Genomic DNA, 15589 nt, shown 5'->3' on the forward strand with positions numbered 1-15589 from the left:
GGGGGCTCTTGGGGTGGGAAGAGGGTTATCTGGAAGGAAAGCAGGCCTTATCGGAGAGATCAAGTGCTAGAATTCAGATCTATCCACAGGGGAACTTAAAACTGCCGTCTGGGTCAAAGGCAGCATGTTGAAAGCACAGGAAACCCACCCCCCAGGCCCTCCCCCTCCCCAAAAGACAGCGCCAAGAAGAGAAGGAGAAAAGAATTTGGGATTACATTTATCATCCTGGAAACATGAGTGGTTTTTTATCGTACATTCAACCGTTTTCCCCTCTCGATTTGGTGAAACTCTTCAACAAGGGCAGGAGACCCTCGGGAAACGCTGGCCAGCCACATCCCCCCCCCCACCCGGCTGCTCTCGCCAACCCCTTTTTCCGTCTCTCTCTCCAGCTTGCTCTTTCTTACAGCAGGTTTTGTGAGGTTGTTTGTGGCAAGAGGACCTGGCTCGAAATCTGGATTTGGGCCAAAATCCTCAAGGCCTTTGGATGGATGCCTGGACCAAGATGGATTTTGTCTCTCCTTCTGAAACTCCCCCCCTGGGGGGGGGGTCTGTGAGGCTGGGGGCTGCCGTGGCTGACGAAAACAGGGCCCTCGGTGCCTCAGTCGTCACTCCGCCATCGCAAGTGGTGTGTGTTATATTGCACACCAATTCTCGATTTTATTCTTCTTTTGTAAGGTGGCTGTGAAGAATGCTTCCAATGCATTCCCCGTGCACCTTTTCTGCCTTTTTCCTCCCGTTGGGAGGAAAAAGAGGAACCCAGAGAGAAGGTGGGTAGCTGGCTTCGGATTCAGAAGTTAAGGCCTCTTTTTTTGTCCTGGGGAGGAAGGAAGGACGCTGCTGGGTTGCCGAAGGCAGCCAGGAGCTTCCCAGGCTTGTAGTGGCAGGATTCGCACCCCTGAACCTACAGCTTGCCTTGGGGGTAGCTTTCACACAGCCTGTGTGTGTGTTGCAGATGCAGGTGTGGCGTTTGTGTTTCTTCTCTCTATTATTGGCAGCATCAGAAAATGTTCAGTCTGTGCTGCAGGCACAGGAGGTAGGGAGGACGGGTTTATGTCCGGAGGTGGGCAATCCCAGTTGTCCCTGTGAAGCTGCCATCTTGCCTCCCGACTGCGGATAGCTTGACACAGAGTGCAATCCTAGTCTTCCTTCCTTCCTTCCTTCCTTCCTTCCTTCCTTGCTTCCTTCCTTCCTTCCCAGTCTCTTCTTTTCTCTCTCTCACTCTCTCTCTCTCTCATTCCTGTGTGGCAACTATTCGCACAGTTCCATCCCTTTGGTCAGCTCCTTCGTGCGTGTCTGCCCAGCATTTACTACGAAGGCCTCGTTTCTAATCCTTGGGGGGTGCTCCCCTCCCCTGATCCTTTTGGCAACATGCTCTGGACTCCCCCTCTCTTTTCGTGGTCATCAGCCATGCAATTTTCATCCTTTGGGGCTCTACGTGAACCACACGCTTGAAATGCAAGTCCTTGCTGGTGGGTGTTTATCCCCCCCTGGTATTGATGGGGGGGGGGTTAGGCTGGTGGTGGGAGCTATGACAGCCTCTGCTCACCCCACATGGCCTTCACCCCAGGTGTGAGCATCTCAGATTCCGGTTACTTGGGCCAAATTCCCGAATCTCTGCAGAATCTATGTCTTTGGACCCAATAAAATCTCTTTTTTTTTTTTTGTAAGCACCAGCTTCTCTCCTGATTCTCTCACCCCCCATCTCCACCAGTAGAACCCCAGAAGTTCAGCTGATAACGGAGACAGGGAGGAAAGAGACTTCTGGGGGGGCACCAGGTTTCTTTAGCTCCAAAATCCTAGCACTGGTGTGTCCCCCTCAGCTCCAAATTCACTGGTTCAGGAGGAGTCAGCTTCCGTCCTACAGACTTGTGGAGAGCAACCTGCATGAATCCAGGGAGACACCTGGAAATCGTTGCTCAACTAGAGCTAGCTTTCTCTCAGATGTTGACCAAATGGTAGAAGCTCCTGGGGTTTTTTGGCATTATCTAAGCCACGTGCAAATTATCTGTCCTGTCCTCTTTACCTCTGAAACATCTTGATGTCCTTCAAGCCTTGGGAGCAATTTCTGGCAGGGCCGTTTGCTCAGCCATTGAGGCAGTTGAAGATGGTGAGAATGTGTCCCGATGGACTGCTTACGAGGGTATCACAGTCTGCAAACCAGTCAACCGCACCAAGAAGTTGGGAGAAACTTTTTAGGAGCCTTCAGATGGTATCTGGAGGAAGACGCCTGCTTCTGAGGTGGAAGACTTCAAGTTGCAAGGAGACAACGGTTTCAGTGCCCAACTTCTGCAGGTTACTTGAATGGATCCATTTCAGGATTTCTGTCTTGCAGAGCGATCCACCACGGTCTGTCCCTCAAGCATTTCTATGCGTGAGCAACACAGCTGCCCTTCCGGTCAAGCTCATCCTCGGACAGACTGATGTGCAGGCAGGTTTCATCAATGCTCAAGAAGGGCCGTGGGGCATCCCAGTTCTCAGCTGCTTCCACCCATGGATGGGCTTCTTTTGGCTGCCCAAGACTCTCCTGGTCTTGGGTTTTGGCACGGGCACTGGAGTTCTGGCTTCCTCCCACCATCCTGGCTTCAGACTCGGACCTAGAGAAGACGCCTGGGCTGCTGAGCACGGAGGGTTCAGGGGCGGCCCTGGAAGCTGCCGCAATCTTCTCTGCCTCCGAGGAGGGAGAGATGGTTTTACTTGACCTCCTTCGCAGGGACGGTGGAGGTGGATTCAGCTTGGGGATGAACAGCTGCAATCTGTCAAATGAGGAGGGGAAGCGGGTCAGAGTCAAGACCAGTCGTGGTTGGGTGTGGAACCTCAACCTGAGAAGGAAGCAGTTTGCAGTTTGGTTGGGTCAGCGCAAAGCAGAACCACCACAACTTACCTTTCCCTCAGCATCACGGCGTCTGGACCACGGCAAGTGGGTTGAGTGCTTCCATTGGGTGCACTGCATTCATCCACCTCAGATCCCTCCACGCAGCGGAGTCCGTCAGGCCCTTCCAGAACCGCCAGATGCTCCTCTTTCTCCAGCTTGCCAGACAGGCCACTACCCATCTCCAAGTTGGTCAAGTTCTGGTGGGATTTGTAAGAAGCCAGATGCGTCATGGGGCTGCCCTCTATGCTGGCTGGTGTTGAGGTGGAAGACAAGTTCATTTCCAGATTGTAGTGGTCCTTCAGGTTGAGGGACAGAGGGTGCTCCGAGCTCAGGTTCTGCAGGGAACGCTCAACTGGAGACGAGAGGGGAGAGGCATGGTTCAGAGACACCTGGAGGCCAGCAGGGTTCGTGCCGTATTGTAAGAAGGTGCTTCTCCGGGGTAGCCAGGTTTGTTCTGACCTGATCTCTGGTGGCCTCCCTTCCTTGCACCTCCACTCCCGCCCGTCTTTCTCCCTTCCATCTCCTGAGCCCCTCGGTTCTCTTGCTCCCAAGGAGCAGGTGGCAAGGGACAGCTAACCACCTCACCTGCACCCATCCCTTGCTCACCTGGACGCCGCAGCTGCACCTTGATCTCCAGCTCCTTCAGTTGCCTCACCAGCAAGGAGACGTGTTGCAGGAGATCGCGGTTGGTCAGGAGCAGCTGGCGGACACGAGCCTGGGCCTCCACGCGGGCCGTGGTCTCGGCAGACAGCTGGTCCTCCAGAAGCTGCACCTGTTGGGAATGGGACGTGGGGCTTTGCATGCCAGGCATCTCCTCCTCGCTGCCCCAGCAGACAATGCCTAGAGGTGGCAGGTTCTAATCGGGGACGTTGCACCAGGCGCGCAGGCCGGGAGTTGTAGTGGGGCACCCGGTTGGAATGCAGCTGGAGCTCGCTTTGCAGTTTGGACAGGTGGAAGATTTATATACTGTCTGCTATAATGTTCATATCAGGACATGCGACCCTAGAAGTCCCTGCAGGCTCTGCTCTGTCGCCCCTCGGGGAACCCCGTTCGGACTCGCAGCTCCCACAGAATCATTTGTTGCCGGGAGTTCCACAAGCCAACTTGGTGGGCTCCCCGGAAGCCTCCTTCAGGGGTGACCCAAGTGAGTTGCGGTCGTAACGGAGGAGCAGAGCCTTTCCAGAGGAAAAGAGGACGGGGGCCCAGGCCTGGGAACTTTTGCACCCAGGACAGAGAAGGCTTACCTGTGCGACGGCCACCTGCGTCTGCTGTTGCTGCTGGAGGAGCTGGTGTTGGAGCAGCTGCAGGCAGTGCTGGGAAGCGAGTGGGGTGGTCGAGGCAGAGGAAGAGGGGCTCCCCGTGCTGCCCAGAGGCTGGGCAGAGGAGGGCCGGAGACCACCGTTCTCCTTTTCCTGGAAGCCAGAAAAAGACCAGAAATGGGAGCTGCTCCTTTCGCACCCCCCCTCCCAGGAAGCCCCACGGATCCAGCCTTCCTGATTCATTTTCATGGCTCCCCCCAAGGAGTCACCCACCTGGCCGTCCCTCGCCTTGGGGCTGAGCCCATTTTTCAGCTCTCCCAGGTCAGGCACGGAGAAAGGCAGCTCGCAGACCCCGCAGTCGGGCAGGCACACACCTATTGACCCGGCCAAGCCGAGGTCTCGGTCAGCCAAGGCTGGTTCCAGCCGTTGGAGACCTTCGGGGGGACACAACCAAGGCAGAAAAAGTAAGACCCAGATGGCATTCTGGCACTGGGGGGCTCTGGATCGCCTTGAAAGGGGAGGGGGCTGTCTTCAAGGTAATGTATGAGTTGTTCCTCCAGAGAAACCCCTTCCCAGCCTAGGAAAGAGGAGGAAGAGGAGGAATCTGGAGTAGATTCAGACTGGGTGACTTTGGGACTTCCTGCAAGAGAGCTGGACTGCTTATCTACCGTTCATCTAGACAGGTTGACCTTGGGTAAGAGAAGCTAATTCAGATGTGTCTCAACTTATCTGCTGCAGGCAATGTAATTTCTGGATGGATCAAAGGTCATCCTGCAGCCATTTGAATTTGCTTTAGGTCTGCAGTGGGAGAGGTCTATTTTCCCATCTCTCATCCTCCATTTTTAGGAAGCCCAAGATGACGAGATGAGTCCTCTTTACCTTCTCCAGATTTATGATCCGGGAAAGGTCCCCTCAGTGTCTCACCTTCTATCTGAGCGACATCGGCAGAATTGTTGCTGGCCCCGTCCGCTTGGCCGTCCACATTCTGGAGGGCGTGCTGCAGGCTGAGTTTGTGGCACACCTCAAAAGCTTGGCCCACCGTCCGCACCACGCGCATCGCCTGGGTCTGCGGGAAGATAGCGGGTTAGCAGGAGCCAAGGCCTGGCACGAGGTAGCCCAGCTTGGCCCAGCTTGGCTTGCCTTCTTCTTGGACTTGAAAACGTTGCAGCGGAAGGAGTTGTTGGTGCCGTCCCTGGCGATGTAGCTGAAGATCTTGAGATCTTGGGAGTCGTGGGAGACGTAGAAGATCCTGAGGGAAGGTGGGACCAGAGAGAGGGGTACAAAGTCATCTTAAGGCAAATCTTCTCTTATCTTCTCCTTGCTCAACCTTGGCAACTTCAAGATGCGAGGACTTTAACTCATCAATGGTTGGGGGATTCTGGCAGTTGAAGTCCACCCATCTTCAAGCTGCCATGGTTGAGAGCAACTCAACAACTCAACCGCTCCAAACATTCAAAAACAATAGCGCAGTATGGTCCCTTATCCTCCAGCCAGAGGTTCTGGAAGGGTTGATGCCTGGTCTTCCTGGATGTGGTCACCAGCTTGGGTGGCTGAACACCCTGGACATCCTTGAATCAGGGAATGTAACACCCAACGATTCAACAGTCCTTTCCAGTGCACTTCCTTCCTTCCCCATGGAAGGGAGCAGGTTGGTAGTGAAATTCAAATTTTTTTTACTACCGGTTCTGTGAGCGTGACTTGGTGGGCGTGACATGACTTGGTGGGCGTGACGTGACTTGGTGGGCGTGACGTGACTTGGTGGGCGTGACTTGATGGGCGTGGCAGAGGAAGGATACTGCAAAATCCCGATTCCCACCCCATTCCCAGAAGGAGGATACTGCAAAATCTCCATTCCCACCCCACTCTGGGGCAAGCCAGAGGTGGCATTTGCCGGTTCACTGAACTATTCAAAATTTCTGCTACCGGTTCTCCAGAACCTGTCAGAACCTGCTGGATTTCACCCCTGGGGCGGATGTATAGGCGTGGCTGTTCAGTCCCAAGTTAAGTGTTGTGTTGTTACAGATAGTCCTCAACTTATGACAGTTTGTTTAGCAACTGCTGCAGTGGCACTAAAAAAAGGGACTTCTGTCTGGGCACCGTGATGGGCATGGAAAGGCAAGAAGACGCGAGAGGCTCACTGATAGACGGGGTCGTGCATCACCATGACTTTGCCTTCATCCCACGACCATTCCTTCCTCTGGAAAGGAGATTGAGAGAAGAGACAGCGTTAGCGGGGCAGGCTGTTTTGGGCTTGGCAGCCATGCAGCACCCCTTATTCTTCAGGAGTCGAGGGGAGCAAGAGACAACCCACCCCTTGGCAAGGATGATGGGAGCTCAGAGGAGCTGCAAGAGCAACCTCTGGGCTTCCTTTCTCCTCTGCCAAGGGGGACAGGACAGGGGTCAGTTGATAAAGGCCCAGGATCTCTCTTTGAATTAGAGAATTCCCTGAAATCCACCCCAGCAGCCTGGATCTCCCTGGGGCACTGCTCCGCTGACCTCTGGGCTCCCCAAGGCCAGGCCACCCACCTTCGGCTTCTTCCTCAGCAGCACCTTCACCCCGTCCACCGAGACCACGATGTTGACTTTCCTCTTCTTCACGTTCTTCGCCTTAAACTCGTACTGCGGGGAAAGAGGAGAGTCGCCATCAACAGCCTGGGCACAGGAAGTCCTCGGCTTATGGCCTTTTAAGCAGGACCAGAATTTCCATTTTGCTAAGCGAGGCGGTTGTGAAGAGATAGGCCAGCTCCCAACCCTCCCACTCCACTCCACTCCACTCCACTCCATTTTACGACTTTCTTTTGTCACGAGTGTTAAGCAAATCTCTGCCATTATCAAGTGAATCATGCAGTCATTAAGTGAGCCCTGCTCTCTCCCCAGCTCTACACTTGCACAATCCGGTTTCGAAGTCGTCCTATTGATTTTTAGGAGCCGCGAGATTTGGGCTTTTCACGGTCTTTGTATTCAGGGCAGTTTGTCGGTTGGGGATGTAGCAAACCAGACCATACATAAATCAAAAGCTGCAGTGAGACTCGAAGAGGAAAAGGTTCCCTGGGAGCCCTTGTTTTTCAGGAGGAAGGTCGCTGCCTCGGCTGGCGCCAGGGTGGCAGATTGGCAGCACCATCAAAAGTGGGAGGTGCAGAGAACGGCTGTGCCACAAGGGGAAGACGGAGGACACCATTCAGAGGGTGGGTGGCATCGTCAGGAAAGAGGAGGGGGAAAACTGCATCTGGAACAGATGCCCAGGCGCTCCAAGGGGGCATCTCTCCCCTCTGCTTAATATTCCAGGCCAGTCAGAACGGAGCTGCCATCGCTGACAAGTCAGGAGACGCAGGGAGAAGGAGGCTTAATTTCAGCTCAGAAAGCTCGACAACTCCAGGCAACTAATAATAATCCGAAGGGAGGCCTTGCCGTTTAAAAATACATTCGAATTCAGGCTTAGCTTGGCTTTAATGACAGCGTAGCCTGGCACAACCAGCTCTTATCGGCCACATTTGCATTCCGCTTGATTCTTCCCCTTTTCTCTCTCTCGAGTTCTGGCACTTCCTCCCTCCTGGTTTCTCCAAGGGAGGGTTTCGCTCAGAAAACCAGCGTCTTTGATCTCTGCTCTGCAGGCTTCCCAGCTTTCCCAGTTCTGCGGGGGTGGTACAGCATCTGCACCAGGAGAAAATGTTTAGCCTTGTGGCTGGGCATGTATTCCTCCTCCCCACCCACCCCCGTTTCCCATTGACAACTTCTCCCAAAGGAGGGGGTCTTCGCAAAAGACCGTCTTGAAAGTGTATGCATGGGGGGGAAATCACGGGTTTATTCTGCAGTTCGGTGGCACATCCAAAGAGTTGGTGCCATCAGTCATGCAACCCCATAACATCCTGGTTTTTTAAGGAGGTGGAGACTGTAGGATCCAATCTGGGTCGGTCAGCGGAACCAGAGATTTTGTCTTCCAAGCTTTCCTCCTGCTGCAGGAATCGTTTTGACATTGTGTTGTAGGAACAGTGTTGGGTATGGTTGAATTTTCCTCCGTCCTTTGGGTTTGTTCTGCTCTCCACGCTTAATCATTGGTTTCTGTGAACCAGCTCCTGTGTGGGTGGCATCTCAATAGGATTTTGGTTTGCATTACTTTTTCTTTCCGCTCAAGTATTTCTTCTGGCAAAACAGGTTCTTCCCCACTGAACGTACAAGCGAAAGAGAAATTAAAATTCTTGATTTCCCTCTCCCTGCAGTGAAAAATCTGTTCTTCAGCTCAGCCGAAAGGTGATGTATGAATCAAGGAAGGAAGCACAAGCCACAATAAATCTGTTGGTTGCAAGATTCATAGGGCACCTTCTGTCTGCTAGAAAAGCCAGCCAGATGCCTCCAATAGAATCACAGGAGAAGGAGACACTTGGCCTGAGATCTCTTCCGTGGTCCTCCCCCTTGTGTCTTGACAAATGAGGCAAGGGAGAGGGGGGCTATAAACTGGTTCTCAACTTTGCTCGTTTGAAGATGGGTGGACTTCAACTCCCAGAAGTCCACAACCAGCATGCTGGGAGTTGGAGTCCATCCATGTTGGCTGGGGAATTCTGGGAGTCGAAGTCCATCCATCTTCAAGTGAGCAAGGTTGAGAAACACCGGTGAATTTTCCTTGGAACCATTTCTCTGAAGAAGCTGGCATGGCACTGTAGGCACCAAATGAAGGACTTTTCCGGTTTTGGTGCTGGTGGGTATTTGTTTGAAAGGCCAACCGCAGCCTGCCCTGTTCAACTGTCCTGGAAAGCGCAAAGAAGATCCACCAGGTTAAATCCTGCAAACTTCAGCAGCAAGCTGTTCAGAAGCTGGACAGCGACCAAGAGGAAGAAGAAGAGTGCCAGCAGCCAACAGGCCCCTTGGTTGTGTTAGAGGGCATCAGCTCTGGTCCTTCTACCCAGCCTCTCCCAACTTGATGCCTTTCTGGTGAGTTGGATTTGCGAGCTTGAAGTTCTTGTGGCTATTTTCCTGTCCAGAGTGGACTCGGCTTTTAGTCATTGGAGACTGAGTTCTGAGCAGAGGCGAGGGTCAGAGTGGGCAGGTGGCCAGTTTATGAGGACAGCGGAGCAGTTTCTCCTTGAGCTTTCAGTGGTCTGCTTCTCCTTCCACTCTATTCCCACCTCCGCCTCCAATGTGGGCCACACCTTGGCTGCAAGCCTCTGTCGGTTTGCCTGCTCCCCTCAACAGTGCCAAAGTGTGTCTGGTGGTAACAGTGGTACAGCACAGCCTTGGGCAGGCCATGCTCTCCTTCCAGAACAGGTGCTGCTCACCCACCCACAGCCCACCTGCTGTGGGTGCCACCACCCACGAGGGTGTGGGGAGAAAATGAAGGCGACCTGCCCCTTGAAACAGAGACCAGAATTGGCCTTTCGAAAGGGCCGCCCACCTCCTCCGGCCCTTTCCTCCGTTCCTGGCTGCCTTCCCTTGCCTCCCGTCTTCCTTCTGATCTGGAAGAGGGGCCGGCCATGGGCTCGGGAACAAAGAGAGCGGGAGCCTGGCCAAGCAGAAAGTGGCACAGCTGCTTCTCAGGGAGAGGAATTTGGGAACATCATGTCTTCCTCCCCATCTCCCCTTCCAACAGAAAATGCTTCCAAGGGCCATGGGGGTTGGGGAGGGGAGCACAGGGAAGAGGACACAAGGGAGGAGAGGTGGGGATGGGGGCCACACTGACTCACCCGGATTCTTCTCATGGCGGCCACAATCTCCATTCGGCTGTTGGGTCTTGGCACATCCAAGCTTCCAATGTACTAGAGGGAGAGAGGGGGGTGGGAGGGAGGGAGAGAGAAAGAGAGAGAGGGATGCCATTTACCCTAGTGCCAAAGCCCAGGAAGGGGCTTAGGTGCCCATGGGGATCCCCTCACTGCCTTCAGGATCTGCCAAGCCTCTGGGCATTGGTGCAGGCTCCTTGCCCCAGTCCCCAATTTTGCTTGCCGCTCAGGGCCACATGTGGCTCAAAGAGCGGAATTCAAAGGTCCCAAAGAAGAGGCTTAGGACCGGGGTATCTACGAGACCGCCTTCTGCCACCAGTAGCCTCTCACCGACCAGTACGCTCCCATAGAGAGGGGCTCCTCTGGGCGCCGTCAGCCAAACAATGTCGACTGGCAGCCCCCAGGGGGAGAGCCTTCTCTGTGGGGGCACCTGCCATCTGGAACGAGCTCCCCCCGGAGATACGGAAGATCCCGGACCTGCGCACTTTCCGCCGTGCCATCAAAACATTTCTTTTCCAGCAGGCCGGCCTGGCCTAACCTCTCTTTTAAACTTTTTTACAATTTTTAAAATTTCTAAATTTTAAATTTGTCTTATGAATTTGGGGTGTTTTAAATTTCGTTTTCCGGGCCAATTATTTAATTGTATTTTAATGGTTTTTTAACATTTGTATTATATGTATTTTATTTGGCTGTTCACCGCCCTGAGTCCTTCGGGAGTAGGGCGGTATACAAATTCAATAAATAAAATAAAATAATAAAGAGTCAGACTCCCATCGGTTATTATTTTTTTTTCCAGCCGCCTGGCCATCGATGGGTAGTGTAGTCCTGCATATTTGGTGAGCGCCACATAAAGGGCAAGCTCAGAAATGAGCAATTGCCAAAGGGCTTTGTCTGTGTTAAAGCAAAGAGATCCCTGGCTTGCAAATTGGGTTGAGAAACAACACTTAAGGAAGTGTTGACACTTTTAGATTGTTAATGAACAATCTAAAAAAAAAAAAGAAATATGGGCAGTTTGTTCCAGGTTTGAGACAATTAACAAGGGTTGGAAGCTCTAATTAAAGTTCTAATTAAAGACCAAAAAGGCCTACATGCCAAGAAATCTGCTTCTTCTCTGCTCCCCCCCCCTTTTCTTCATCTCTGGAGTGCTAACTCAATGTATTTTTATCTCCTGAAGCTTTAAAATGGGAAATCCATCCATGCCTCCCTCCCTCGTGGTCAGTTGCCCTTCCCATCTCCTGTGCTTCTCGTAGATGGAGACCCTCCTTGCCCCCTGAGAAATGAGGGGCTTTTCTTTTTGTTGGGAACGGAGGCAGGGAGGGTCAGTGGGGTCCCCAGGATTTAAGGGCAGCCTTTGTTTTGTTTTTTAAAGGATTTTGGCCCAGTTGGGAAGTGAGGAGCTGAAAAGGTTGAGCCCTGACACTTAAATCATCTCCCTCTCTCCCTCCCTCTCCCTCTCTCCCCCCTCCCTCCCCTCCAAAATGGCCACTTCAGACACTTCCTCATTTAGCAAACTCCTGCGTTGCCTTCAGAGGAAGGAGGCCAAGGCAGAGCCTGACCAGGTCATCTTCAGAAAAGCAGCCCAGCCTACCCAGATTTAAAACCCGGGAATATTTCTTCAGGGCAAGGTAGAGAGAGACTAACTTGCTGGCAACAGGGTTAAATTCCACTCCCATTGAGAGATCCTGCAAGATTGCACCGACTGGAATATGCCACAGTGCGTGGCTAGCTGGCCACTGAAAATTCTGCCCCTGAGGAGCGATTCCAAATTGTGCCCATCCTGACCCACTGCAAGAACTGGTGGGGTATAAGGCTGAAATCAGCAGAAACTGTAATTTTGGCTTTTTTGCAAAACTGGTGTCTGAATGTTGCTGGTTGAGGGAGCGATTTTCCCATATATATTTTTTTTTAAAATCTCCCCCTGGATACAAATATAGATTCTACAGTGTTTTAATATTTGCAGTAGATTTTTTTCTCATCAGAGAATCCACTCCCTTTCCATTTGGGCTGATGAAGAGATCTGTGCCAGCAGGAAGGCTCCACATTTTTGCAGCCGAAGAGACCCCGAAGCCAAGTGGGAGTTGACCTCCTCATGCAGTCAGTTTTGCAAGGTGAGGTGAGGTCGGGGGGCGGTTTCCCCTCCCGTTTAGGCTGCTAATGAATTCTGTGGGAAACTGCCCAACTCAGTTAAACTCTGAAATCTAAGGACATTAAAATAAGGGTTTAAAAAGCATCCAACAGGACAAACCAGTTTATGCAAAGCCAGATCCGGCCTGTGTGGTGGACCTGTTTGGTTTTCCTGCCCCCTTCCTGGTCCCTAAAATTTCTTGGCTCCACCCAGGGAAGGGAGACCAACATGGGCTAGTCAACTGCGGGTGGGCTCCTTAACCAGGTTTTTGCCAGCCAGGTCTGGGTTGACTGATCACCCAGCACCCTCCTGATTCCAATCTGAGCAGCGCAGGGGTGGTGGTGGGGCGGCGGTTGCCACACCTAGGCGTGGAAGCGGCTAGATAAGTCTTCCTATCCCACCTGATGCCCAGAGGGTAGACTGTGGCTGCAGAGAGAGGCTCTAGTTCCAACTTGGCTGCCTTTTCGCGGCGTCGAGCGTCCCCAGTGCAGCAGTGACCAAGCAAGCCTGCCCCTCCTCCCCCGGCTTTTTCCAGACGCAGCCGGCCGGCTAGCTGCCCGCAGGCGGATCCAGCTAAGTGCCAGGCTAGCCCGCCTCCCTGGGCCCCGGCTGCCGGGACTCGGGTGGAGTGGAGCTGGCAGGGCTGGGGGCGCCGCGCTCACCTTGGCCTGGAAGTGGATGCCGTGCTGGAAGGCTTCGTCGTTGTGCAGCGGCAGCCGCGCGTCGCCCGCGTCGTCCACCAGGTTGTAGCGGTTCTGGAGCTTCCCGGGCATCTTGCGGCGGACGGGGCTCCCGAGGGCTTGGCCGGCCCCAGCGCATCGCCGCCCCGGCTCTGCCCTGCCCGGCCAGCCGCTCTTGCCGCCCCGCGCGCCCCGGCAGCGGCGGGTTTGGGCGAGGAGCGCGGCGCTCGGGCGGCCAGGAAACAGGGCGAGCCAGGCAGCCGTGGCTCCTCCCGGGTGCCGCCCGTGTGATGCGCCACGTCGGGGCGGAGCGAGGCGGGAAGGGAAAGAGGCGGGCGGGCCCCGGGAAGGGTCGCTGGGTCGGCTTCCGAGGCGCCCCGCCCGCCGGTCCGGCTTTCCGCCGGTGCTGAGCCCGGGCCGCGGCGCTCTCCAAGGTACCAGGCCAGCGGGGTGCTCCTTCCACTCCGGAGCGCCGCCTGGGGGGGGGGGTCTCAAGGAGAACCAGAGGGGGGCGAGCAGGACCTCAGCCTCCCCCCATGACCTTTCTGGGGTGCGCCCTTCAGGGCCCCCCAAGTCAAACGCCCCCCCCCCTCTTTGCTTCTTGCAGGGATTTTTTCCAGTGAAATGTTTTAGAAGCAGCTCCAAATTTCCAAGCTGTTTCAGACAAGAAGCCTTTTCTGTCTGGGGTAGGAAGTCAAATACCTCCCGCATGTTGGGGGCCTCCGAGCTCATCCTCTCATTGCTTTTCCCCTGGGGTTGACCAGACAGTGTTCCCAGAAGCCCCTCCCTTGGCTTCCCCATTAAACCCATCGGCTTGTTTGTCGTAATACACAAACTGAGTCTTGCACATCCCTCCCGAGAGTGTTTGTCACTTTTGTGGTCGGTTGTGTCAGAGACCTCAAGCCCAGAAGTTGAGTTCCTCTCTCTCGTCTGTTGTTTCTCCCTTTATTTGTCAACTCCTTCCTGGAGGCCCTTTAGATGAAAAGGGGGCCTGCAGTGAAGACTCCCTCACAATTCTGCTAGAAGTTGCCCAACTTTGATCGCTTCCTTGTAAGTCACCCCTGGGGAGCCAAGAAATACCCAGACCGCTTTTTGCGTGGAAACAAACATTTTCCTCCTTTTCATTTTAGCCCTTGGAAGTGAAAATTGTCGTGACCAGACAATTGTTTTTTTCCCCATCCAAGCATTTTTGCTTTAATTGTGGGACTGTTGAGTCTACAAAACCCAACCCAGGAAATATAATATAATTTCCTGGGCTATAATTTATAATAACCTATAATTTAAAGTACATCACATGTTGTTTATGTTTTCTACAGACGTTAGACTAAATGGGGCTGAAATGCACAAGGCAGAGAGATTCTGTTGTGCAGTCTTTCCTGCACCCCCAAGTTTGCTCCCGGGAGGCCAGAGAGGGCTGCCCAGGTCACCCCCTTACAGCAAGCCAGGGTGGGGCCGTTTTGGCCGAATGCATTGTGCAAATGAAGCTCCTTGCGGCTTCTTTGTATAAGACAGTGGCGGGAATGGGTGGGCCAAAATGAAGACCGTCCTTGCAAATAGAATTCTTTACTGGCCAAGTGTGATTGGACACAGAAGGAATTTGTCTTGGTGCATACGCTGTCAGTGTACATAAAAGAAAAGATATGTTCATCAAGAATCATAAAGTACAACACTTAGTGATAGTCAGAGCAATCACAGGAAATAATATCGATATCAAGCATAAGGATCCAAGCAACAAAGTTACAGTCATATAGTCATAAGTGGGAGGAGATGGGTGATAGGATCAATGAGAAGATTAATAGTAATGCAGACTTAGTAACTAGTTTCACAATGTTGTGGGAATTAGTTGTTTAGCAGAGTGATGGCATTTAGGAAAAAAACTGTCCTTGTGTCTAGTTGTTCTGGTGCGCAGTGCTCTATAGTGTCATTTTGAGGGTAGGAGTTGAAACAATTTAGGTCCAGGATGCGAGGGGTTTGTAAATATTTTCCCAGCCCTCTTTTTGACTTGTGCAGTATACAGGTCTCCAATGGAAGGCAGGTTGGTAGTAATTGGTTTTTTCTGCCCTTCTAATTTATTTATTTATTTATTTATTTATCAAATTTCTATACCGCCCTACTCCTGAAGGACTCAGGGCGGTGAACAGCCAAGATAAAATACAGATAATACAAATATTAAAAATCCCTTAAAATTATTAAATATTTTGGCCGAAACACAGATTAAAACACCCAATTTATAAAATCACGAATTAAAAATTTAAAAGAGGAGAGTCCTCTGAAGTCTGTATCTGTCTTGTTGGGCTGCAGAACCAACCCAGACAGTTATAGAGGTGCAGTTCACAGACTCAATAATTCCTCTGTAGAATGGGGTTAAGCCCTAATAAATATCAAATTCAGGGGTCCAGCCAAGGAGGTTTTCTTTTCTCAGCATGCCTGCCTGCCCAATTAGGATCCCCTGGAGGCCCGCAGGAGACACAGTGGCTTTTTTGGAAGATGTCAAAATTATTCAACTCCTCTAAAAGAAACTGAAAAAAACCCCTATTACTTTGATAGCACACACACATACACACAAAAGATATCACGAAGCATAAAATAGCAGGTATCTGGATACAATACCGACACTTAACATCCGAAACTATCCGGGGCGGCCTTTGCATGACACAATTAACCTGGTTACGGAATTAAGCCAGGTATGGAATTTGCACCCTTACCACTAATCAAGCTTGTTGTGCAAACACAGCTGTGGACTCTTGAACCGACCTGGAAAAGCTGAGTGAAGGCAGCTTAGAAGAAAGGCCAGTTTCTCTGTTTTGCCCTCCCTCAACCCCGATCCAATGCCCTGGTTCTTCCCGGCCATGGAGGCCTTTCCGGGTTCCGGTTTTACCCTCCGTGTTACTTATTCGAGGGCGGGGGAGGGAAGGAGAGAGCTGGGGAAGGACCAGCCTTTTGGG

At 52.6% G+C, this 15589-nt stretch overlaps 1 protein-coding gene across 1 annotated transcript; it reads right to left on the bottom strand.

Annotated features, from left to right (window-relative positions):
- Positions 1 to 204: 204 nt before the first annotated feature.
- LOC117676604 (uncharacterized) lies at positions 205 to 15501 on the bottom strand. Its single transcript, XM_034436185.3, has 11 exons — positions 12627 to 15501; positions 9807 to 9878; positions 6658 to 6750; positions 6270 to 6328; positions 5272 to 5380; positions 5056 to 5197; positions 4405 to 4565; positions 4117 to 4284; positions 3479 to 3644; positions 2882 to 3224; positions 205 to 2753 (listed from the first exon to the last, which is right to left on the bottom strand). Exons 1-11 carry the CDS (start codon positions 13452 to 13454, stop codon positions 2366 to 2368), a joined length of 2529 nt encoding a protein of 842 aa, XP_034292076.2. The 5' UTR covers positions 13455 to 15501; the 3' UTR covers positions 205 to 2365.
- Positions 15502 to 15589: the final 88 nt, after the last annotated feature.

This window comes from Pantherophis guttatus, chromosome 16 (genome assembly GCF_059756535.1).
Source record: "Pantherophis guttatus breed Tessera chromosome 16, ASM5975653v1, whole genome shotgun sequence".
NCBI lineage: Eukaryota > Metazoa > Chordata > Lepidosauria > Squamata > Colubridae > Pantherophis > Pantherophis guttatus.